Genomic DNA, 25421 nt, shown 5'->3' on the forward strand with positions numbered 1-25421 from the left:
GCTCCCAAACTCATTTTACAAGGCCCCCATTATACTGATACCAAACCAGAGAAAGATACTACAAAAAAAAAAAAAAAAACATAACTATAAGGCAATATCCCCAATTAACATAGATGCAAAAATCCTCAATAAAATGTTAGCAAAGCAAATTCAGTAATGCATTAAAAAGATCATACACCATGATCAAGTGGGATTTATTCCTGGTATGCTTGGTTGTTTCAATATCCATCCCACACACATTTGGGTTGCATCGTTGGAGACACAATGCAATACCAGGTCAACCATTAACAGCCTGTGCACCTAAGGAGGCTCTTTCAGTGGTTGAGCCTTACGGGCAGCAGGCAAGTGGCAACAGGCCTATGGGATCTCTGTGTCTTTTGCTAAGTTTCCCCTGGCCTGACTTTGGTGGCAGCTGGCCTCAGTTCACAACAACGACACCCCCACACACCTCTAGGTCCAGCACAGGCAGCAGTCAACTAATATAGCTTTGTAGCTCCTACCAAGCAACCCCAGGCTAGTCACAGGCAAGGCTGAAATTGGCCTGCATGGGAATACCTCTCAAGAGGCACCAGAAAAAACACACCCAGATGCCTGCCACAGACCACACCAGAGCACTACCAGATTAACCCCACAAATGGCACACCCAAAACATGGTCTCAACAGGCACAAGAACCTGCTGAGGCAGATCTCCTATGGTCGTCAGCCCAACACAGCAGCTCATATGCTGTGGGTGTAGGCAATCCTCATAGCCAGCCTGAGAGTCAGTCTCACCCACTGACATGCCAAAAGCAATCAAGGTCAACGACAAAGGAGAATACACACAACACACAACATTCTTGGAACACATGCATAGGTGATTAGGGAGATTGTGCCAGTGGACCACATAAGATGCCTACTACATAAGGCCACCCAACAAAGACCAAGAGACATCGGAGATCTACCTAAGACATAGAAGCAAACACAGAAGAAGCCAGAATAAGGAAACAAAGAAACACGTCCCAAATAAAAGAACAAGAGAAAACTCCAGAAAGAGAACAAAATAAAATGGAAGCAACCAACCTACCAGAGTTAAAACACTGGTTATAAGAATGCATAAGGAACTGAGTGAGAACTTCAACAAAGAGATAGTAAGTGTAAAGAAGGACAAAGAAACCATAAAAAAGAAACAGTCAGAAATAAAGATTACAATAACTGAAATGAAGTATACACAAGAAGGAATCAACAGACTGGATGAAGCAGAGGACTGAATCAGTGATTTAGAAGACAAGGTAGCAGAAAACACCCAATCAAAAAATAAAAATAAAAACATTTGCAACAACGTGGATGGACCTAGAGAACATTATGTTAAGTGAAATAAGTCAGACAGAGAAAGATAAGTACCATATGATCTCACTTATATGCGGAATCTAAAGAAAAGAATAAGTGAATGAACTAATCAGAAACAGTTTTGGAGACAAAGAGGAAAAACTGAGGGTTGCTAGATGGGCGGGGGGGTGGGGGTAAGGGGGAAGGTGAGGGGATTAGAAAACAATCAGTAACCACAAGATGGCCACGGGGTTTTGAAAATTAATCTGGGGAATGTAATTTAGTGGTTACCAGAGGGTAAGGGGGTTGGGGGGTGGGAGATGAGGGTAAGGGGATCAAATATATGGTGATGGAAGGAGAACTGACTCTGGGTGGTGAACACACAATGTAATTTATAGATGATGTGATACAGAATTGTACACCTGAAATCTATGTAATTTTACTAACAATTGTCACCCCAATAAATTAAAAAAAAAAACATAAATAAAAAAGAAGATAGTTTAAGGGACCTTTGGGACAATAGTAAGTGTAACAATATTCACATCTTTGTAACAGAAGAAGAAAGAGAGTGAAAAATTGAAAACCTATTTGAATAAATAATGACTGAAAACTTCACTAACTTGGGGAAGGAAATACACATACAAGCCCAAGAAGTGCAGAGAGTCCCAAACAAGATAAACCCAAACAGGCCCAGACCAATACACATTATAATTTAAATGGCAAGGGTTAAAGACAAAAGAAAGAATCCTAAAAGTGGCAAGAGAAAGACAACTAGTTACTTATACAATGGAGCTCCCATAAAACTATCAGCTGATTTCTCAATAGAAACTTTGCAGGTCAAAAGGAAGTGGCAAGAAATATTCAAATTGATGAAAAGCAAGGGCCTACAACCAAGACTACTCTACACAGCAAGGCTATCATTTAAAATTGAAGGAGAGATAAAGGGTTTCCCAGACAAGAAAAAGCTAAAGGAATTCGTTACCACCAAGCAAGTATTACAAGAAATGTTAAAGGGAGTTCTTTAAGAAAGAGGAAAATGAAAAACCAAAAACATGAGTAACAAAATGGCAATAACTATGTACTTATCAATAATCACTTTAAATGTAATGAATTCAATGTTTCAATCTAAAGACATAGGGTAGCTGAATGGGTAAGAAAAGAAGACCCACACATATGCTGTCTATAAGAGACCTACCTCAGATTGAAAGACACACATAAACTGAAAGTAAAGGGATGGAAAAAGATATTTTATACAAATGGAAACAAATGAAAAAACCTGGGGTAGCAATACTTGTATCAGACAAAATAGACTTTAAAACAAAGACTATAATAAGAGACAAAGAAGGACAAAGTAACGATAAAGGGATCAATCCAACAAAAGGATATAACACTAGTAAACATCTATGCACCCAACATAGGATCACCTAAATATATGAAACAAATATTGACTAACATAAAGGCAGAGATCAACAGTAGCACAATCATAGTAAGGGATTTTAATAATCCACTGACACCAATGGACAGAACTTCCAGACAGAAAATCAACAAGGAAATAGCAGCCTTAAATGACACACTAGACCAGATGGATTTAATTGATATTGTTAGAGCAGTTCACGCCAAAGCAGCAGAATATACATTCTTTGCAAGTGCACATGGAACATTTTCTAAGATAGACCACGTGTTAGGCTACAAAAAACGTCTCAATAAATTTAAGAAGACTGAAATCACATCAAGTGTCTTTTCTGACCAAAATGATGTGAAACTAGAAATCAATTACAAAGAAAAACCTGAAAAACACAAAAACACACGAAGGCTAAATAACATGCTACTAAACAATGAATGGGTTAACAATGAGACCAAAGAAGAAATCAAAAGGTACCTAGAGATAAAAGGAAATGAAAACACAATGACCCCAAATCTATGGGACCAGTGAAATCAGTCCTAAGAGGGAAATTCACAGCAATGCAGACTTACCTGAAGACACAAGAAATAATCTAACTTTACACTTAGGGAAACTGGAAGTAGAACAGCAAACAAAGCCCAAAGAGTAGAAGAAAGAAAATAATAAATAGCAGAGCAGAAATAAATGAAATAAAGCCTAAAAAATACAAAAGATCAATGAATCAAGAGACGGTTCTTTGAAAAGATAAACAAAATTGATAAACTTTAACAAGGCTCATCAAGAAAAAAGGAGAGAGGACCCCAAAAAATAAAATCAGAAATGATAGAGAAATAGCAATGGAATAAACCCAGAAATGATAGCGAAGTAACAATAGACACAACAGAAATACAAAAAGTCTAAAAAAATACAACAAGCAATTGTAGGCCAACAAATTTAACAATCTGGAAGAAATAGATAAATTCCTAGAAGCATACAATTTCCCAAGGCTGAATCAAGAAGAAACAGAAAGTCTGAACTCACCAATTAATACTAATGAAATTGAATCAGTAATCAACAAGCTCCCAAAAAACTAAAGTCCTGGACCACATGGCTTCAAAGATGAATTATACCAAACATTCAAAAAAGAATTAACACCTGTCCTCAAATTATGCCAAAAATTTTAAGAGGAGGGACAACTCCCAAGCTTTCCACAAGGTCACCATTACCCTGATTCCAAAACCAAGGACATTACAAAAAAAAGAAAACTATAGACTGATATGCCCGATAAAATAGATGCAAAAATCCTCAACAAAATATTAACAAACCGAATTCAGTAATACATTAAAAAGATCATACACAACGATCAAGTGGGATTCATCCCTGGTATGCAAAGTTGAGAAAGAGAAATTAAGAAAACAGTCCCATTTATAGTTGCATCAAAAATAATAAAATATCTAGTAACAAATTTAACCAAAAAGGTAAAAGGCTTGTACTTGAAAACTGTAAGAAACGGGAAAGAAATTGAAAAAGATAAAAATAAATGGAAATATATACCATGCTCATGAAAAGGAAAAATTAACATTAAAATGTCCATACCACACAAAGCAATCAACAGATTTAATGCAATCCATATAAAAAAACCAATGGCATTTTTCACAGAATCAGAACAAATAATCCTAAAATTTATATAGAACCATAACAAACATTGAATAGCCAAAGCATTATTGAGAAAGAACAACAAAGCTAGAGGTATCATGCTACGTGATATCAAATTATACTACAAGGCCATAGTAATCAAAGCAGCATGGTATTGGCATAAAAACAGACACATAGATCAATGGAACATAATAGAGAGTCCAGAAATAAATCCATGCCTATATGGTCACTGAATCTATGACAAAGGAAGCAAGAATATACATTGGGGTAAAGAGAGTCTATTCAATAAATGGTGCTGGGAAAACTGAACAGATACAAGCAAAAGAAAAAAGAAAAAAAGAAAAGAAAATGGACTACCTTCTTACTCCATATACAAGAATAAACTCAAATGGATTAAAGACTTAAATGTAAGATCAGAAACCATAACACTCCCAGAAATTATAGGCAAACTCTGAGTAAACTCTCAGACATTACTCTTAGTAATATTTTTACTGATGTACCTCCTTGTTCAAGGGAAATGAAAGAAAAATTAACAAATGAAACTAAATCAAACTAAAAAGGTTTTTTTTTCCTGCACATCAAAGGAAACCATTACCAAAACGAAAAGACAGCCTACTGAATGGGAGACGATATTCACCAATAATACATTTGATAAGGGTTAATATCCAAAATTTATTTACAAAATAAACTCATACAAATCAACACCAAAAAACCCCAAACAACCCAGTTAACAAATGGGCAGAGGACTCCCTATTGCACTGTTGGTGGGATTGTAAATTGATACAGCCACTATGGAAAACAGTATGGCAATTCCTCAAAAAATTAAAATAGAACTATGTTATGACCCAGCAATTCCACTCCCAGGTATTTATCCAAAGAAATCCAAAACACTAATTCAAAAAATTATATGTGTCCCTATTTTCACTGCAGCACTATTTACAATAGACACAATATAGAAACAAGTTAATGCCTATTAATCGACAATTGGATAAAGAAGTGGTGGTACATATATACAACGGAGTATTACTCTACCACAAAAAGACTGAAATCTTACCACTTGTAATAACATGGATGGACCTAGAGGGTATTATGCTAAGTGAAATAAGTCAGACTGTGAAAAACAAATACCATTTGATCTTACTTATATGTGGAATCCATAAAGGAAATTAAACAAATAAAAACAAACAGACTCATAGATACAGAGAACAAACTGATGATTACTATATGGGGGAGTTGTGTGAGAAAGGTGAAGGGATTAAGAAGTACAAATTGTTAATTACAAAATAGTCATTGGGATTTAAAGTACAAGTACAAGGAATATAGTCAATATTGTAAAAACTGTGTACAGTGTCACGTGGGTACTAGATTTATGAGATTGATCATAAATTATATACATATATAAACACTACACTGTGCACCTAAAACTAATATAATATTGAATGTCAACTATAATTTAAAAAATAGTCATGGTGCCAGATGAGCACTGGATTTATCAGGGGGATCACTTCATAGACTGTGTAGGTGCATGACCAATATGCTGTACACCTGAAGCTGAAGTAGAATAATATTGTATGTCAAATATATATACATAACGTATATATACACAAATATATATATTTTCAACAACAAATATATACATATAGTAACGGGAGGTGGAGTATAGCATAAGGAAGATAGTCAGTGGTATTGTAACAGCTTTATAAGATATCATAGGTGTAGTAGCTTGGGGGTGGGGGGTTATCACTTTGTGAGGGGTGTAAATGTCTAACTATTACATTGCTTTGTACACCTGAAACTAATAAAAAAAAGTCATGGGGATGTCAAGTACAGCAAAGGGAATATAGTCAAAAATACTGTAATAACTATGTATAATGTCAGATGGGTAACAGACTTATTGGGGTTATCACTTTGTGAGGTATACAAATGTCTAATCACTATGTTGTTTTGTACACCTGAAACTAATTTAAAAAATCACTGAAACATAAATTTAAAAATTTTTAAAAATTAGAATACAAAACAAACCTGTGAGTTAATGAAGACATGTTTCTCAACTGGAAACCTTAATGTGTCAATCCACCCAAAATTAACACATAAATTTTATCTGTTTCAATCAGAATCCAATATTTTTTAGAACTGGAAATGCTGCTTTTATTGTTTGTTGAGGATGTGTATGAGAATAGCCAAGATAATTTTGTTAAAAGAGCAACTATGATTTTAACATATGGCATGCTACATTTTAAAATTTATTTGTAATAATACTACCATATCCAAACATGATAGTATTGTATTAATGTTAGTATGGAATGGACATATAGATCAACAGACTAGAATACAGAACCCAGGAACATATACAAAATCCATATAGTGTCTTAATGTATGTTAAAAGTGGTGGGTAAGAGACCTTTGACTTCGGGCATATGAAGGAAGCAGGGAAAACAGAGACTGTAAGTCCTTAGTCCCATTCTCATAATAGAATGGCAAAAGACAGCTAGATGATGACCATATAGTCACATAATTACTTTTGCCCCATGACCTGATTTTCTACACTTGAGGGGCAACCCAGGCAAGATGTAGAGTACAGAGAAGCAATGGGGAATCAGAAATTACTTCTAGAGTTACTGATTATATTTGACTGAGCAGAGATAAATGTACACTAATCCCTAACACCTTTTATACTGCTCTGTTTTCATTTTTTAGCATTTATCATGTTCTATCAGGCGACAGTATTTTATGTTATGTATTATTTCTGCAAGTTCCTTGATGATAGCACAGCATCTTATATGTAGTAATAATATTCAATTTTTAATAAAGTCAAAATTGCTTAGCAACAAAACCCTGTTTACCACTAGGGCTCCAATAATAATCTGGCCTCCTGTCATATAACTTCCACTCCCTGAAAAATGGGAGGAAATATAAGGGAAGTTTTCCTTTAGAAAAATACACCATCTAGGGCAGAGGTTGTAGCATTTTTCAGTGTAGAATGTTTGGGGTTCACATATGCCTAAAAACTTCAGCTGCTGACAGGTTTCAACCAAAGCTACATTAATGTCCCCAATCATTGTTTCCTTCTCTTTCATACCAAATGATATAGCTGAGATTTCAAGTCTTTTAGCTCAAATTATAAGGGCATAATCAAACCAGGAAGGAAGTCAAGCGGACCCAGCTAACAATGACTAGGTCAAATAAATAGTAGGCCAAGGTAGAATTATACATACTTGAATGTGTAATAAGTAACAGGCATATTGTAGGAATTTAAGCAAAAGTTTTTAGAAATGATAAAAAGGGAATGTAAAATACAAGTTGGAGGAAGAATGTTTGTAGGAAATTGACTTAAGCAATCCTTTCACTGTTTTTCAAAGATAATGTGGCATCTAAGTTTCAAGAAAGCAAAGAAGAAAAACACAACATCAAATAAAGCTAAGATAAATTACAAAACATAAGAGAAAAGGAGAGATGGCCGAGAAAAAATATTTTTTAAATGAAGAAAAAGAGCCATCACAGATTTGAAAACCTTATCAGAAGAATAAAAACAGAACTGCAAGTGTAGAAACTAAGCCAGTGACATGAAGTTCAGACTTCAAGATTTTGAGAAAAATCACCAATGGAAGTATAAAAGAACTCAAAGTGAGTACAGAAAAGAAGACAGGTGCAGAAGACAGATAAAAGAGAGCTAACATACTTATTATTATTGGGGACAATGAAAAAGGGAAAGAAAACATTAAATAGAAAAAATCTTTGAAGGTAATATTAAGAGACTACTTTGCTAATTTACAAGGAGATTTACATTTTCAGATCAAACAGGGCTTTCTGTTTCAAGAAAAATTAATAAGATAGAGCTAAATCTTGATGAGGTTACTGAAATTCAAGGATTAAGAAATGCATTCAGGCCAAACAAGCAGGTCATCAACAAAGGAAAATATTAGAATCTCAGAGTTCTTCTTAGTTACATTATATCCCTAAGGACATTGGCATTGTATACAGATTTGTAGGGGAAGGGACCCATACCACACATTTTCCATGCTATAATAGAATTTTGGTGATGATTTGGGAGGTCAAGGGACATAGTACATAGAGTAAGCATCTCACTCTTACTTCACTTTTTCACTTCACTTCTCCTACTTCCCCCATCCCATCCTAAGTAACACAGATCCTCCTTTTTGCTTTCGGGAGGTCAAATTAGCAAATATCTTTTGTATGCTCTTGGGGTAATAGGTTCTATCCCAAACAACTTCTCACAGCATTTCCAAAAACATAAACAAAACATTCTTCTCTAGGAGGGGGAAAAAACAATCAAAAATTTCAACTGAGAAATATTTTCTAACATTTAGAAAATTGTTCTGCTTTGTGAAAATATACACATTTTCTTTCAGATTATGTTCCCATAGGAAACATGGTTTGAACACATAAATATTTACAATAATAATGTTCAATAATTATGTTAATTAAATACTTCTACTAGCTGTAATTCTGTAAATTAATTTCAATTTCAAGATATCTGCATTTATGTTTCACTGATTCCTACAAATAATAAAAAAATTAGAAGAGTCAAGAGTATGTTTTTCATTAAAGTTAAACCTTTATTTGCCAATGATTCTGTTTGCATAAATAGCAGCAAGATATAAAAGATTCTTTAAGCCACCACTTACTAAACCTTTTTATATGCCAGGCACTGTACTATATGCTTTAGATGTATCATCTCTTTTACCCTCATCATAACTTTCATGACATGACTTTAATAGAAAAAAAATAGAGACACATAAAGGTTAAGATATATGCCTGAGGATCCACAACTATTAGTGGAGATGTTGAAATCAAACTCTACTTGTTCTGACTCTATACCCTTATTCTTTATTACAAGGCTATACCATCTTCTATAGAGGTGTTTTGAAAACCTTTTTCTAATCTACTGATAACATTTAAGTTTTTAAGGTGGAGTTAATGTATTTGAGTAAAATTGGCATAAAATTCTATATAACCTTTCCTTACTTGCAATGTAGATTAGGTAACTTATAAATCTCCTTCTCCAGAACACCTAAAAATGATGAATATAACATAACCAACACCCTCTTAAATGTATATCTAAGCTCCTAAAAAAGTTAGCAATTTTCAAGGAATCCAAAATGAAGAACATTTCTATCCACTGACAAAAGGACATGAGAAGTATCAGTATCAGAAAAAGTCTTCTATGGTCATTCTTAATCTTAGGTCTCCATCACTCAGATTTACAGCTTGAAATTATTCTACCTGTAAAGTAGAAACCTAAAGGCAAGAAGTAAATATGAAAAGTGATTTTTTTGCTGATGAAATCCCTAAATCCCTGGAGGAATAAAATGAAAATTCTCTTTGGAGTGAAACTCCCTCAATTAAAGCCACTCAGGTTTAAAAAAAAAAAAAAATTAAACTCTGCCAAACATGAGTTTATAATCCAAAATTACAAAGTACAGAATGATTGAGAAGTAGAAAAGAGCAAAAATAATAAACAGTTTGCTGGACTTGGCTCATACTGACTTGTGAAAACTTATTAAACATTCAGAAATTTAGAAAGCCAGTTGTTAAACCATTGGTACCTGAGATTTGCATAGGGAATATTTTACATTATAATCATTATGAAGCTTTATAAATGAAACTTATTTAAAAAAAATTTTTACCACCACACTACAATGACAAAACTAGATCCTCAGTTGTGGGGCTTTGGAATTATTGAATACAACATTTGCAATAGACATGTTTAAAGTATGTTTATAATTATTAAAGATATATGATAAATAATGAAAACAAAAGGAAGGAAAAGCTAGTAAAAGAAACATCAAATTTATAGAAACACCAAGTAGAATGTCTTAAAAAAATATATACCATCACCCAACGGAAAGAATAGTGAACTGGAAAACAGAACTGACTAAATTTCACAGAATATAGCACAGGCAGGTAATGAGATGGGTAATATTAAATAGGATTAATAGATATGGAAGATAAATGGGCTAGTCTAATATATGTCTCATAAGTGTTCTGGATATAGAAAGAGGCAAAAAGGAGGGAAGCAATATTTGAAGAATACTGGGATAGTTTTGATTCTCCTGGTATTAATGAAAGACACTCTCAGATTTAGGAGTCATGATGATTCCAACTAGAACAAATACAATAAAATTTATAAGTGGTTACATTTATTGAAATTGGGGAACAAAGTACAAAAACATTTTACACAAGTAGAGAAAATGTTGCCTAAAATAACTTAGATCTACAGGAGCATTCTCAAAAAAAAAAAAAAAAAAAAAAAAAAAAGTAAGCCAGAAGATAGTAGACTAATATCTTTAAGATACGAAGGAAAAAAAAGTCAATCTAAAATTTTATAATCAGCAAAATAATTATTAAAAAATTAGGTTGAAATAAAGGTATTTTCAGTGGAAAAAATGAGTTTATCATTAAAAAATTGCTACAAAGGAATTTATAAAAAATGTATTTTAAAATAAGGAAACCAAATGAAGGGTTGAAATGAAAAAAACTAAAGCAACCATGTAGGTAAGTCCATTAGACTGAAGGAAATTATGATTACTAATTCTGGATCGTGTTCTGAAATGAGTGCTGTTTACTTTGCCATAGCGTCCCTCTCTGCTATTTGTTTTCATTTCTGAGAAAAAATATTTTATATTGAATGGATGACTTGAGGTGTTCATGTGATAATGCTGGACATATTGCACAGAAGCAAAGGAAGAATATTATGTAGGATATTAAAATGTAAGTTTTATGTCATCTGGAGGCTTTCTGTAAATCAGATGAGGAAACAGGGTAAAGGTCAGCAGGCAGCTAAGGAATGGTGCAAATCCTTTGACATTATAAGGGTCATAATAAGCATCACTGTAGTTTGGATGATTTACAGCAATAATCCCAACAGTAGCTGTAAGAAATTATGCCTAGATATGTTAGTACTTTGGATTAACAAGGGGATGATGTTGTTGGGATTAGTCCCTTGGGACCATGTTCTAACAACCCCTACAGCACTGATTTAGCTTGCTTTTCCTTCTTTAAGATCCACCTCCACTTCCTAGATCAAACAGTATGCCTGTATCTACACTTCAAAACAAAACAAAAAAACACATATGCTAGATAATGCAAAATATATAATTAAAATAGTATTTGCCAAAAATCTATACTAGAGTTGACTTTTTTAAAGGAGTGAATGTCTCAATTATTCAAATAAAGTCAGACTGTAAATGGAGGAGAATGTTTGTACCCCTCAATCCTGACTTTTTACTGTGTAGAAAATAGTAGATACTTGTATATACTGTTGAACAGTTCTAGCTGGCAGCCATTAAAACAGTCCCTACAATGCCTCCTCCCATCCCACCCCCCCCAAAAAAAAACCCCAAAAACTTTAAGCAAAGAAGTAAGAACGAATACTCTAAGGAATATCCTTATTTAGGGTATGTGGGATGGTATTTAGGGTGAACAATCAGTGACCAGAAGACATTATTTGGCTGCAGGCTTCAATGAAGGGAACTGCGGGAGCAGTGTGAGAGGTACTTCTTGGGGTGGGGGCGGGCTGCTAATTCAGAGGGTTCAGGTAGAAACGTAGATGCCCCTCCTAAAATGAAGACTATGAGAGGTTTACAGAGGTAGGTGGCAGGCATTACCTACAGAAATTCGTGCATTAAAGAGAGAGCAGTTAATTTCAGGTTTTATAGTAATTGAAGGCAGAGAAAGACTAAGAAAGACTAAGCTTCTATACTCCAAAAAAGGTACTGTTCAGTGTCTCAAATTCAGGAATTTTGGAATTCTTCAAAAAAGGAATTGAGGCTTTGTTGGCTTCAACTGTAGGAGGAGAAACAAAACAAAACACAAAAAACCTTACTACACAACCCATACTCTATAGCCCAGAAAGTTATTCTCTTTGCCAAGAGAAGTGGGGGTGAATCTAGATGTAGAGGAGGAGGTAGGAGAGAAACTGGCTTTCTAACATAATGTTTTACAATTTGAGGATAAAGCTCTGTACCAAAATAAAATAAAATGAAATAAATAACAACCCTATAAAAATAGTCTCCAGCTTTAAAAAAAGTTAGCAAACATAACTGCATTTAATCATTCCTTTATGTAGAAAGCTACATATTTTTGAAAGAGCTAATTACCTTTATAATAGTTTAGCCTTTTTACCACAAATGCAAAATACAGATCTGTATTCATTTCAGAATTTTTTTGTGAGTCATTACACAAAAATGTTTTCTAAAGGAATGAAGTTAAGCAGAACACCTAAATAAGAAGATATGTTAGTATCTTTCATGGTATAACGAACTTCCCTACTTAGAACTGTACGGCAATGTTCAGTGCAAAAGTTCACTGTGACCTGCTGAAGGTAAGGGAAGTGATTAATTAAAAACAAGAATCATATGCAACTAAGAGACCAAAAACTCAAACATAATTCTTAGAATCAGATTATAGCCATTGAAACCACTATGAACAACCTGCTAAATCTGTCATGACATGTCAAAAGCATTGATAGTTCTGACCTCTAATATTCTATCATAGATTTTATTAAGTCTTTTAAAAGTTTGTCAATGTTCTTTCTTGTTTCACCTTTTGTTATTCAAATGGTCTCTATATCAGAAATGAGAAATCTCAAGGAGAAACAAGAAGGAAGAAAGGGAGGGTGGGGACGTGGGCTCCATTTTCAGTAGAGTGTAGGAAATTATTACTACAGTGAAACTCTTCTAATTATGGAAGAGTCCAATCATGAGCACCACTGATTATCATTCCAAAGAAAGCTCACATTCTCCACAGACCATAAGCATACACACCCCTCTTATTCCAGAAATTAAATACCGGACTAGCAATTCAAATCTAATCCTATGAACTGACTACCTTCTTCCTGGTTTACAAGAATTGGACTCTCCAGACTTTCGCCACTGACTTTCCTAGGGAGAACAACATCGGGACTATGACATATCAGAGTGTGTTGCCAGTTTCTTTGTAATAAACCTCTGTGCAAATCTACTTATGAAATAAATGCACCATTATTATATTTCTCAGCTTGTGATCGTGGTTGCAAGTTAACATTGGAATTGAATCAATTTTTCTTTTATATATGACTCAAATACAGTAAGAGTTTTTAAATCCCGGAACTAAGCTTCAGAAAAGAAGATACTGCATTATATACTAGTTTCTACACACCATCTAATATTATGAAACCCTCTAAATTATTTTGAACAATATGTTTTAGGGGAAGACAAATTAACCTGAAATAACTTCAGTCAGTGGTTGTTTGGAAGGTTTGTAGAGACTATCTGATAGAAAATAAAAATGAGGCAAAGAAATTTGATATTCATATACCTAATTCCCAGGGGTAATAACTCATGGTTTTAACTATTAGATACCATGGTGAATAAACATTTTAAGTATGACTTTAAAAGAATAATTCAGAGAGTCAAGAAAAGCCAATACTTTTGAAGACGTGTAACTTAGGGAGAATTATTCTACCAGGTACCAAGATGTATAAACTATATTATTTCCGACAGTGTCGTAATAGTTCAAGGGTATACAATAGAGAACAGAAAAACCAGGAAGAGGAGCAAACACATATGGAAATTTGACATATAACAGAGATGGCACTACAAATTCCAGTGGAATTTGTAATTATTGTTAGAAAAATACTACAGTTACTATTTATATTTTTTGTAAGGAAATAAAAAGAAATTAAGCATCACAACATAAAGTATAATCCGATAGTAGTGAATATGTATCATTTATTTGTAAATAGACCTTTATTGAGGATGAAAACTCAGAACATTTTTACTTATATAGGAGTGCACTATAAAAAATTTTTAAGACTATTGTGCCAATAAATGTGCTGTGGCAACTGGTTATCCATATGGAAAATAAAATAAAGTTCTATTCGTTCCTGATTCTCTACGTTAAAAAAAAAATACTTGCATATAAATTAACGACATGAATGTAAACAATTTTAAGATTTTAAGACTTAGTAGATTATTTGTATGATTTCAGGGTAGAAAAGGATATAAAGGGAGACTATTGATACATTTGATTAAATAAAAATTAGAAAAAAACACATCACTAACAGTAAAATGTCAAGACATAGACTGCATGTAACTAACAAAGAATCTGTATAGAATATATAGGTAAGTTCTATGAATCATAAGAAAAGGACAACCCAGTTGAAAATGGCCAATGGATATGAACAGCCAATTCATGGAAGAAATATAAATGGCAAATAAATATATGAAGCAATATTTTCCCTCATCACTCATCAAGGACATACAAATAAACCAAAATTATATACTAAATTTATGCCCATTACATTAGAAAAATTAAAAAGTCTGAAATACCAAGTAAAGGTAAGGATGTGTAGTAACAAGAACTCTATACACTTGTGGTAGCAAACACTTTGGAGAGTGATTTGGGGATTAGATAACATTTAGCAAGGTTGAAGATAAAAATTTTAGTGAACCAGAAATTCCCTTTCTAGTATATATAGCCTAGAGAACTTCTTAAACATTTGCAAAAAAATACAGGTACAAGAATGTTTATTGCAGCACATTCTAGAATTACAAAAAAAAAAAAAAAACCACATTAGAAATAAATATCCATTAACACAAAAAAGAAAAAGTGCTGTGGAATGTTCATAAAATCTATCAAAGAAGTTAACATGAAACCCTAGTTACATGTATAAATATGAATAAATATAAAAAACCCCACAAGATTGAGTGAAAAAAGCAAATTGAAGATGTACAGTGTGATACCATTTATATAAAGTTTTAAAATATTCAAAATAATATTGTATTACTTAAGGATTCATACACATGAGTTGCCAAGTATGAAGATGTTGAACAATAACTCAGTTTAGTGATCTGCGAGGAAGCAATGAGTCTAATGGGTTCAGAAAAGAACATACCAGAAGCTTCAAAATATCTCTAATAGCTTATTCACTATAAAATACAACAAAAATGAAGAAAATATGGAAAATAATATGATATTAAAATTGAGTGATAGAGACATAGGTGTTTTTTTATTTTTTAAATATTTTTGGTAGGGTTGATATACTTCCTAATTGAATAATGCAGCAAGTTGTTATATTATGAGGAATCATGAAAAAGAAAAACACTTACATGACAAATATTAAAACTTTATACGATGTGAATGGGTATATTTGGCTCAAGATAGATTTTCAATTACAATACTATACATGGATTCAAAGAGTGCTACGTATCAAACATTTTAGATAAAGTGATAAACTCTAAAGAACTAGCTGACTTAGAAAGTGCCTCTAATGAACACCAGAGCACATACATTCTTACAGATAAATGTTTTCAGGATTTGGGGGTATATACCAGGAGAGGGATTGCTGGGTCATATGGTAATTCTATTTTTAATTTTTTGAGGAACCTCCACACTGCCTTCCATAGCAGCTGCATCAGTCTGCATTCCCACCAACAGTATATGAGGTTTCCTTTTTATTTACAGTGGCCAAGACATGGAAACAACCAATGTGTTCTTCGGTAAATGACTGGATAAAGAAGATGTGGTATATATACATAAATATATACGATGAAATAGAACTCTGCCATAAGAAAAGATGAAATAGTGCCACTTGCAACAACGTGGGTGGATCGTGAGATGATTATGCTACGTGAAATAAGTCAGACAGAAAAAGTCGGGAACCATATGACTTCCCTGATATGTGGCATATAAAACTGAAAGCAACAAAGGAACAAGACAAACAAATAAAGAAAAAAACTTTCATAGACACAGACAATAGTTCAATGGTTAACAGAGGGTACGGGAGGAGGGGGATAGAAGAGGGTAAAGAGGATCAAATATATGGTGATGGAAGGAGAACTGACTCTGGGTGGTGAATATACAACGAGATACGTAGATGGTGTATTACAGAATTGTACACTTGAAACATACGCAATTTTACCAACCATTGTCACCCCAATACATTTTCATTAAAAGTGGCTCTACTGAATCAAAGATCCTGCTGCTAACAGTCTGTAAAATTAGTTTGAATAAAATTGTTCATGAAATGTGAGAGTAGAAATGCAGTACTTCTAAACCAATAGATCTTTGAATGTGACTTAAATATTTGTTTTTAACTAAATTAATATGTTAAATATTATGTAAGTAAACATTTGACTATTTCATGGAGATCCCCAGAAATGTATGTATTAATTTTGGCCAGAACACAGTTGTATCTTTTAATTGGAAAAAAGGGGTATTTGCCCTATGGCACAGTTAGCCTGGAACGTCTTGGTTTATATCTCTCATCCCAGTTGTAATTATTCATTGTGACCCATTTCATTTTCAGCGGTGCATTTGTTGGGATGATAACTTTTATGGTCACAATCCATGAACGGTAGTTCACTGATTGAAGTAAATTATGCAAGGGGAGAAAAATCTCCTAAGATTTCAGGAGAACTGGGGCATAGGATGGCAACAGGGAAGCTTGCGGAAGTGATGGGAACACAAAATTAAGGACAATATGCCTGGACAATGATAACTATCTGTTCATATTTCTGTCAATTGCTCATTCTAATCTCTGATGCTGGGGCTATTTAACTCTGAATGAAACTTTGCCCTATAATGTAACCAAATTTGGCCCTTACTCAGAAGAAATATAAGAAAACTGAAGTCAATTACAACGTCTTTGCACCAACGTGGTCTTGCTACCAACTCTGCTCTGATACTACTTTCGTCCATACCCCGGAACAGAATCCTTCCCTTTCATCCCAGTTGAGTCTTCTCTGAAGCTCTTTTATTCTTGTTACTCTGTGTTTCACTGAGCATCTGTCTTGTTGCTAGCTGGAACCCAAGTCTCTCCTCTAAATGAACCCAGTTCCTTAGTGGCTGGGCATTTCATCATTTTTATAATACTCTGTTATTTTAATCACTTTTCTGTTATAATAGTAAATGATTAAAATAAATGTAATCAGGGAATGGAAGATTGCCTCAAGGACTAGCAGCACCCTTCCTCAAAATGAAAAACACTACATTAGACCACATCCCCTTTTCCTCCTCCAAACACTCTTTCTGTGACTACAGATGAACATTATGTTCAAGAATGCAGAGACCTATACTTCAAATGACTTCAAAAATAACAGTCACAAATATGTATTGAACACTTAAACAAGTACTTTGGAGCTGAAAACACTAAAATGAAATTCCTACTTGCAAACAACTCAAAATCTTGGATATGGAGAAAATCGCCGAATGGCATATTAGTAAAAAAACAGTTATAAAACAGTGAAGTTAAATACTACAGTAAGGGTATATAAGAAACAATGGAGGGCAGTCGGTGACCACAGGATGGCCACGGGGTTTGAAAATTAATCTGGGGAACGTAATTTGGTGGTTACCAGAGCGTAAGGGGGTTGGAGGGTGGGGGATGAGGGTGAGGGGGATCAAATGTATGGTGATGGAAGGGGAGCTGACTCTGGGTGGTGAACACACAGTGTGATTTATGGATGATGTGATACAGAATTGCACAACTGAAATCTATGTAATTCTACTAACAATTGTCACCCCAATAAATTAAAAATAAATTTAAAAAAAAAAAAAAGAAACAATGGGCAAGGAGAATGAATTCCCAATGCCTCATGTGAGCTCGGTTAGGGGCTGGGTGGCTCAGTCTTATCACTCCCACCTTGGTCAATTTGGTCAATCTTCCATTTTAAGAGTAGAAACACTGAAGTAAGTACAATCAGGGCAAGGTCCAATCCAGGCTGGCTCAGGGCTTTCAACCTCCCCAAATATGAAAAGCACTACATTAAACTGTGTCCCCACAAATCCCTGCCCCTGCAGGGACTGGGAAGATGGGCGGGTTACACACACACTCACTGTACATACATATCTATATCTATATCTATATCTATATATACAGATTTTAAAAAGGAAAAAATGTATTAAAATTGTAATACTTAATATATACCAATAAAAAAAGGTGAATACAAGTCATGTGTATACATTTTTGGGGCACCCCCAGTATACACACACACACACACACACACACACACACGTACATATATATCACTCTAGAACTTAGTATGAAAGATAAGTAAGAGTTCGAAAGGAGTGAATGGAGAATGGTGCAGGCAAAAGTAAAACATGCAAACACAAGTGAAAGGAGGGGAGAGTTCCCAAAGGATTGGTGGGAGAAGGGCCCAGAAGAAGAGAGAGCAGCTGCTAGATAAGGAAAGGCCCCATGTGCTGCAATCGGATATTTGGTCTCTATTCCATGCATAGCCCAGGGATGGTTTGTTAGAAAGATCATTGATCCTACTGCCTACAGAACAGAGTTCAAACTCCGGATCCCAGCTGCCCCAGCATAACTGTCAAACTTCATTTCTTGCTGTTCCCAGTAAATAAATGACTTTTCAGAAAAGTCATCACGGGAATGTGGCATATTTTTCCAGATACACAGTATTTTCAATGTACATACCTTTCTCCCCGTCCACTTATAAAGTTTCTATTCATTCTTTGAGAGCCTACTCTCTGAAACTTTTGCCAACTGCCTGGGATAGAATTAATTCTTTCCTTTTCTCTATTTGCTAGCAATGTCTGGTACCTCTCTTAAGTCACTTACTCTTCTGTTTGTTTATTATTTCATCAGGGATTAGAGTGTAACATATTTAAGGGCAGCAAGGACAGAGCTAAGCAGGGTGATTAACACATGGGCACTCTAAAAACTTTGGTCTAATAAACTTTCCCAGAAGGTAACACAAACCATTTACGGTACCTTAGCTGTTCTTAGGTGGAATATTGAATATACATATATTTACATAGTTATAATTTTTTGAAAACACATTTGAAATGTGTTTTCAAAAAATTATAACTACCACGTAAAACTCAGATTTCAGAGATATTATTGCTTAGGAAATAGCTAAGTGAAATGAAAATATTAATCAGAATAAAGTGTTCAGGAGTGGTTCCCTCCTTGATATCCCTATTAACTCACCCTGCTTAATACTTTTCACAGCATTTATCCTTTGACATACATAATTATTGCTCCACCCCTAGAATGCAAGCTCCACAAGGGCAGGAATTTGGTCCATTTTGTTTGCTGCTATACTTCGAGAACTTAAAATAGTATTTGGTAAGTCTAAGATCTCAATATACAGTTATTTAAAGAGAACAAGGGAGGAAAGTAGGCAGGGAAGAATCGATGGAGAGTGAAATGGATGGAGAATATGTACTTGACCAGTTTTTGATCTGTAAGGGACTTCAGTGCTCTCATGTCACAGACAAGGAGACTGACGCCCAGAATGGAGTGGTGTCTTATGGCCACACAGGCAGTGCGTACAGACCAAGACTCCAACCCACGTCCCTTAATGAAATGTTGGTGAAATTCCCATAACATATTCTTACAGGCAATATAAGCATAGACAAAGGGAGGTGTACTACTTCTCATAACAGACCTTAACATGCTGGGACTCTATAAAGTTAATTGGATAGTATTGGTTGCTTCATTCAGGCACCAATAATCAAGGCAGAAAAATCAAAGCAAGAACAAAGATGAATGAGAAAACTAAGATTTTCTGACCCCCCCGTTTTATAGCATAAATATCCGTAAAACACCATCGTTACCTCCAAGGACCATGCCAGCTTGACAGCACTTTCGAAGGCGACATGCTGGGCAGTTTTTTCTGCGGATTTTATCAACGATGCAGTCATTTCTTCCAGCACATAAATAATTATGCTGCCCTAAAAATTAAAAAGTAAAAATTATTTACACTATCAAAAGACCACTGGAAATTTTATGCAATGACCACTGAAAAAGAGGATAGGTGCACATCAGCAAGTGCATGGCTCTCAGTCAGCCTCTTGCTTGGCATAACTGAATGTTGGTGATGCTCCAGACCTGCTCAGTACTTTACCTGTGCCTTCAGGAGCTTACCTGAGGTGAACACAGCTTAGAAATCAATTCCAGGGCTCCTTTAAAAATCTTCTGCGCAAGATTTCTGTGTGTTTTCTTATTGGTGTCAGCGTCAAAAGGCTCTTAGACCTTTCTGCCATTTCAAGATTAGCTACATGTTGCTGATAAGGATTAGTTGTACAAAATAGTCAAGCTCTATAAACCTGTTTCTTCCTAATATCTAAACTTTCAATACAACAGATACAGACTAAAGAATTAGAGGTCTCTGCAACAGACCTTATATAAAACTTGGATCTTTAATTTTACTGGAAAACTACCTCTTAAAGGGTCTAATGATTGTAAACAGCATGTAAAAAATGTCACTGATTGTACTGACTTTATTGCCTGGTTTATTTTGGCCACAAATTAGAAAACATGATGAATGGAAATAATGATAAAGAGCGAACAATTTAAAACAATGAGAAGTACTCAATGAAGAAGAAGAATTATAGAAGAAATATGTATAAAACATGTGACACTGGGGTCATTTTGTGTAGGAGAAACTACTTTTACCCTTTAAAAGGTCTGGAATGTAAATTTAATATTCAACAATGATGACTCTCTAAACCACAAATGTGTTCTATTTAATAAGGCATGGAACAACCTTATTTAGATTGAACAAAAATGGGGAAAATCAGCTTAAACATGTAAATATTAACTGGAAAATTGACTTCTTTGGCACTCCTTATTTTCTCATAAATTCCTACTATAAAACAGAGTGTGGATCTTTTTACATCATCAGCTTACTTGCACTTCTTAAGCATGAAAAATAACATTAAAAGATTATAGAATTTCCCTAACGTATTTTATATTAGTTGACATTAAAATTCACTCTTTTGGCTAAAGTTTGTAGTAAAGGAACACAGAGGTACCTTAAATTGTAGTTACTCAAGCGGGAGAAAAAGATATGCTCAAATGGCAAAATGCAAAAAGGCCATGTCTATGAGACAGCTAATAACAAAATGGTTCTTGACTTGGGCATTTTTAGAAAAGCAAAAATGGTCTTTTCTTAAAAAGGTATTCCTCCACGAACTTATGTTCATGTGTTACTCACATAATATTGTTTATTCTATTATTTAGGAGTCCGGGGCTGTTGGGAAATTTTCCCAGGATGCCAAGAGACTGAAGAAAGCAGCTGATGTCTCCAGCATTACTCAGTTTATTAAGGAAACTCACAGACAGAAGCAGCATCTCCCACAGCAGCAAGATGGTGAATCTCTACACCCAAAAGCAGATGGGACTTGTTATATAGAGCCAAGGGGCATGTGCTTGTTAAGAGCTGAATAATCCAAAGCAATGAACAACTTAATGGCCCACGTATTAATGCGAGAATATTCTTTCAGGTGATACAGGACCACTCCTCTAAGGGTGAACTGGCAGTTAGCTTGCTTTGTAAGATGGCGTGGGTCCCGTTGAGTACCCAGACTCGTTTTTGCCGAACATAGGTTTTGGGCTTTCTGGCTAATAAAGGTAGTTACCATGTTTCCCCGAAAAGAAGACCTAGCCCGACCATCAGTTTTAATGTGCCTTTTGGAGCAAAAATTAATATAAGATCTTATATTATATTATAATATAAGATCAGATCTTATATTAATTACATAATATAAAACCAGGTATAATATAACATAATATAATATAATATAATACCAGATCTTATATTAATTTTTGCTCCAAAAGATGGATTAGAGCTGATGGTCCGGCTAGGTCTTATTTTCGGGGAAACACGGTATCTATCTATCTATCTATCTACATATCTATTATCATTTCTCTAGACTCTACACTGATTTCTCAGTGAGAGAACAGAAAATAGGGAGCAAGATTTTCTATCCTATACACAGAACAAACAGTGCTAACAAATGTAATTATTGTTTGAAAGGATACTGTTCTAGTCTCTACTCCTAGGTTGTAAGTATCCAGAAAAAAAAAAAAAGTCTGAAATACCAACAGCTGGAATGTTGATGCCTTGTCTCATTTCTATTTCATAAATGACTTATTAGAGCTGTTCCTTCTTCAGTAGCAAAAGAGAAAGAGTGCCCCTTTATCAGGGCTCTCATGTTCCTGAAACCATTCCTCCCTACCGGCTTTCAATTCTTCCCCATCAATTTCCCCCTTTCTTTCCTAAAATGTTTAGTCTCTTCCTCTCCAGTGATGTCTTCTCTCAAATTTTTCTATTCCAAAAACTCTAGCATCAAGAAAAAAAATTATCTCACTCTAAATTCTCCCTGACTTCATCCCTCTTTGTCATCTAAATTGTTGAAAAAGTCCTCTTCATTTGCACTCTCTAATTACTTAACTTCCTTTACTACTCAGCATACTGTAATTTGGCTAATAAAGTGTTTGGTTTTCTTATAAAGTGTGTTAACATCACCAAAGATTTCTTTATTGTAAATACTGTAGATTCTTTCTTGACCTTCTGTATAACTCACCACTGGCAATTTCTCTCCTCATCTGCCCCCCTGCTTTGTTTTTTGGGGCAGCTCTCTTCTGACACTTCATCTGTCTTTCCAGCAGTTCCTTTAAGTTCCCTTTGCCAATCCCTCTTTCTTTGCTTGTTCATTACATGTTGTATTACACTATGTATACTATGGGGGTAGTTTCATCATCTTCCCATGACTCCAAAATCTGATCCTGAGTTCTGACCTTTCAACTATCTCTCTGTAGGTACCTCAAACTCAGTATACACAAAAAGAATTTTGGGATTATCTGGTCAAATTTTTACTTAATAAATTATATTACTTGAGAAATTTTGTAACAAATTAAGCAAATTCAAAATAGAAAATATCTACAATGTCATTATCATGCAACTATTTTCATTTTTGTGTTTCTCCCAGTCTGTCTATACAGACCTAGAGTATATCCATTTGTTAGTAATGTGTTAAGTGAATGTATATACAGTTGTATAAAATCCTTATTCATTCAAGTATTTATTCTTTATCAAATATGTCCTAACACTGTTTTACAAATAATCCCTTTTCCCCACTTAATTGAAATGCCATCTTAATTGTTGACACTGTGGTGTTGAAGAGCAGTTACTGTAGTCAGACTGTTTGTTCAAAGCTCAGATCTGCAGCTTACTATCCACATATTATAATAATAACAGCAGCAGAAAAGTATTGGGCAATTACTATGTGCTAGGCACTGTTACAAGCTATTTGCATACAGTAACTCATTTAATCATCACAGCAACCTTTAGTCCCATTTTATAGAGAGTTAACGGAAGCACTGAGACCGTAAGTAACATACTTAAGGTCACACAGCTAGACATTTTAGTTGAATTAACCTGAGAGGTAGTATAGGAAGAGTATGGAGCAATATCGCTTAAGTTCAAATTTCAACTTCACTGTTTATTAGCTGGGTGACCTTTTTTTCTTTTTGGCAAGTAAACGAAGATAATATTAGTACCTAGGTTTGCATCAAAAGATTAAATGAGCTCATGTAAGAGCTCAGAATAGTCTGGCACATAGCAAGTACTTATTAAATGTCTACTATGATTATCATCATATTCCTAAATCCCAAATACAGTTATTAATGGATCTGTTCTAGATGTGACCCAAAAATTCTATACTAAGTCAGGTTATTGAGCTTTAAAGGTAACTGAAAGACATTTTTAAATATGCAGAAAATCAGGAAATAAGGTCTCGATATACTCTTTCTAAAGATGTTGCTAAAGATGTAACCTAGCCAACAATAGGTGAATACAATAGACAATGTATGAAGGAGGAAGTCTGTTATGAAATAATTGAAAATGATTCCTAAATAAATTTAAACATACACAGGTATATGAAATATTTTGGTCCTTAACTTATGATGGGGTTACATCCTGATAAACCCATTGTAAGTTGAAAATATCATTAAGATGAAAATACATTTAATACATCTAACCTACTAAACATTATAACTTAGTTTTGCCTACCTTAAACGTACTCAAAACACATTAGCCTACAGTTGGGCAAAATCACCTATCACACAGCCTATTTTATAAAACAAGAGTTCAATATCTCATGTAATTCATTATGGGCACTGATTTCACACCATTGTATAGTGGTAACTGGGGTTTAAAGCTCACGAGGGGCAGGGTGTGTGACCTCAAGAGCACTGGGTGAGGGTGGCAGGAACTGAACTTTGCGTAAAGTGGAGAATCTCAAAAGGCTCTTATTGATGAAAATAGTGCTAGAAAAGACTACCAAGATCTGCCAATGAAGCCAGGAATCTGTCTAAAATTTTGGATGGGGAGAAGAGTCATCCATGACTGAAAAGAAAAACAAACAAAAATCTTGGCCTTTAACAGAGGTAAATTTGCATTACCACATGGTATATGAACCTGCACCACATAACAAGTACTGGTCTAGAACCAGTGAAATTCCCAGGGTACTGGAAGGATCAAATGCAAAAGTCATCTGTTTTGCACATATACAAAAAGAAAAAAAAAAGTATAATAATATTTGTAGAGCAGTGTTCATAATATCCACAAACTGAAAAAAAAACACACACACAAATAATCATCTCTATCATAATGTACAAACTCTGTTTTATTTATTCAATGCATTATCATACAGCAATGAGAATAAATGTCTCACCCATGCAAAAATGTGGACAAATTCCTGTGCAAAATAAGTGGACATAGAAAAATACTGTATGATCCCTTTAATATAAAGTTCTAAAACAGTCAAAACCATCTATGATGTTAGAAGGTGGGATGCTAGTTACTTTTGGGGAGTGTTTGGAAGGGGTGCAAGGGAGTTTCTGGGAAGCTAATAATTTTTTAATGTTTTTGACCTGGTTGGTGGCAGTGACATGGTTTTATTTACTTGGTGATAAGTCCTTAAGCTCTACATCTTTAATTTAAGAACGTTTCTAAAAATATTTATGTCAATAAAATGTTTCCATCTTTCTTTTTAAAAAATTGTTCTACCTAAGAAGACAGCCCAGAGGGCATCCTGATCCAACAGACGGAGTCTGTGTAGGGCTGACCATTGGGAGTCCAGAGGCTGGGGACAGAGTCAGAAGTGACCAGAGAGAAGAGAGGCATCACCTGCATTCCAGGACTAACAGCTGGAACTTCCCAGTGAAATATGTCCAAGAAACCCACTGAAGTATTTTGCTAGAGAAAGAGTCAGCTATAATCATCCACCAAAACCGAGAACTCCAGTAACAGTCATATATGAA

General features: G+C 34.6%; 1 protein-coding gene across 2 annotated transcripts in view; it reads right to left on the reverse strand.

Moving 5' to 3' along the window:
- PGR (progesterone receptor) overlaps window positions 1–25421 on the reverse strand; it is an 85861-nt gene that overhangs the window by 32756 nt on the left and 27684 nt on the right. For both annotated transcript variants that reach the window (XM_033120697.1, XM_033120698.1), the window contains exon 3: window positions 19928–20044. In XM_033120697.1, coding sequence (XP_032976588.1) covers window positions 19928–20044 — 117 coding nt within the window. The remainder of the gene's footprint in view (window positions 1–19927; window positions 20045–25421) is intronic.

Source organism: Rhinolophus ferrumequinum, chromosome 11 (genome assembly GCF_004115265.2).
Source record: "Rhinolophus ferrumequinum isolate MPI-CBG mRhiFer1 chromosome 11, mRhiFer1_v1.p, whole genome shotgun sequence".
Lineage (NCBI taxonomy): Eukaryota > Metazoa > Chordata > Mammalia > Chiroptera > Rhinolophidae > Rhinolophus > Rhinolophus ferrumequinum.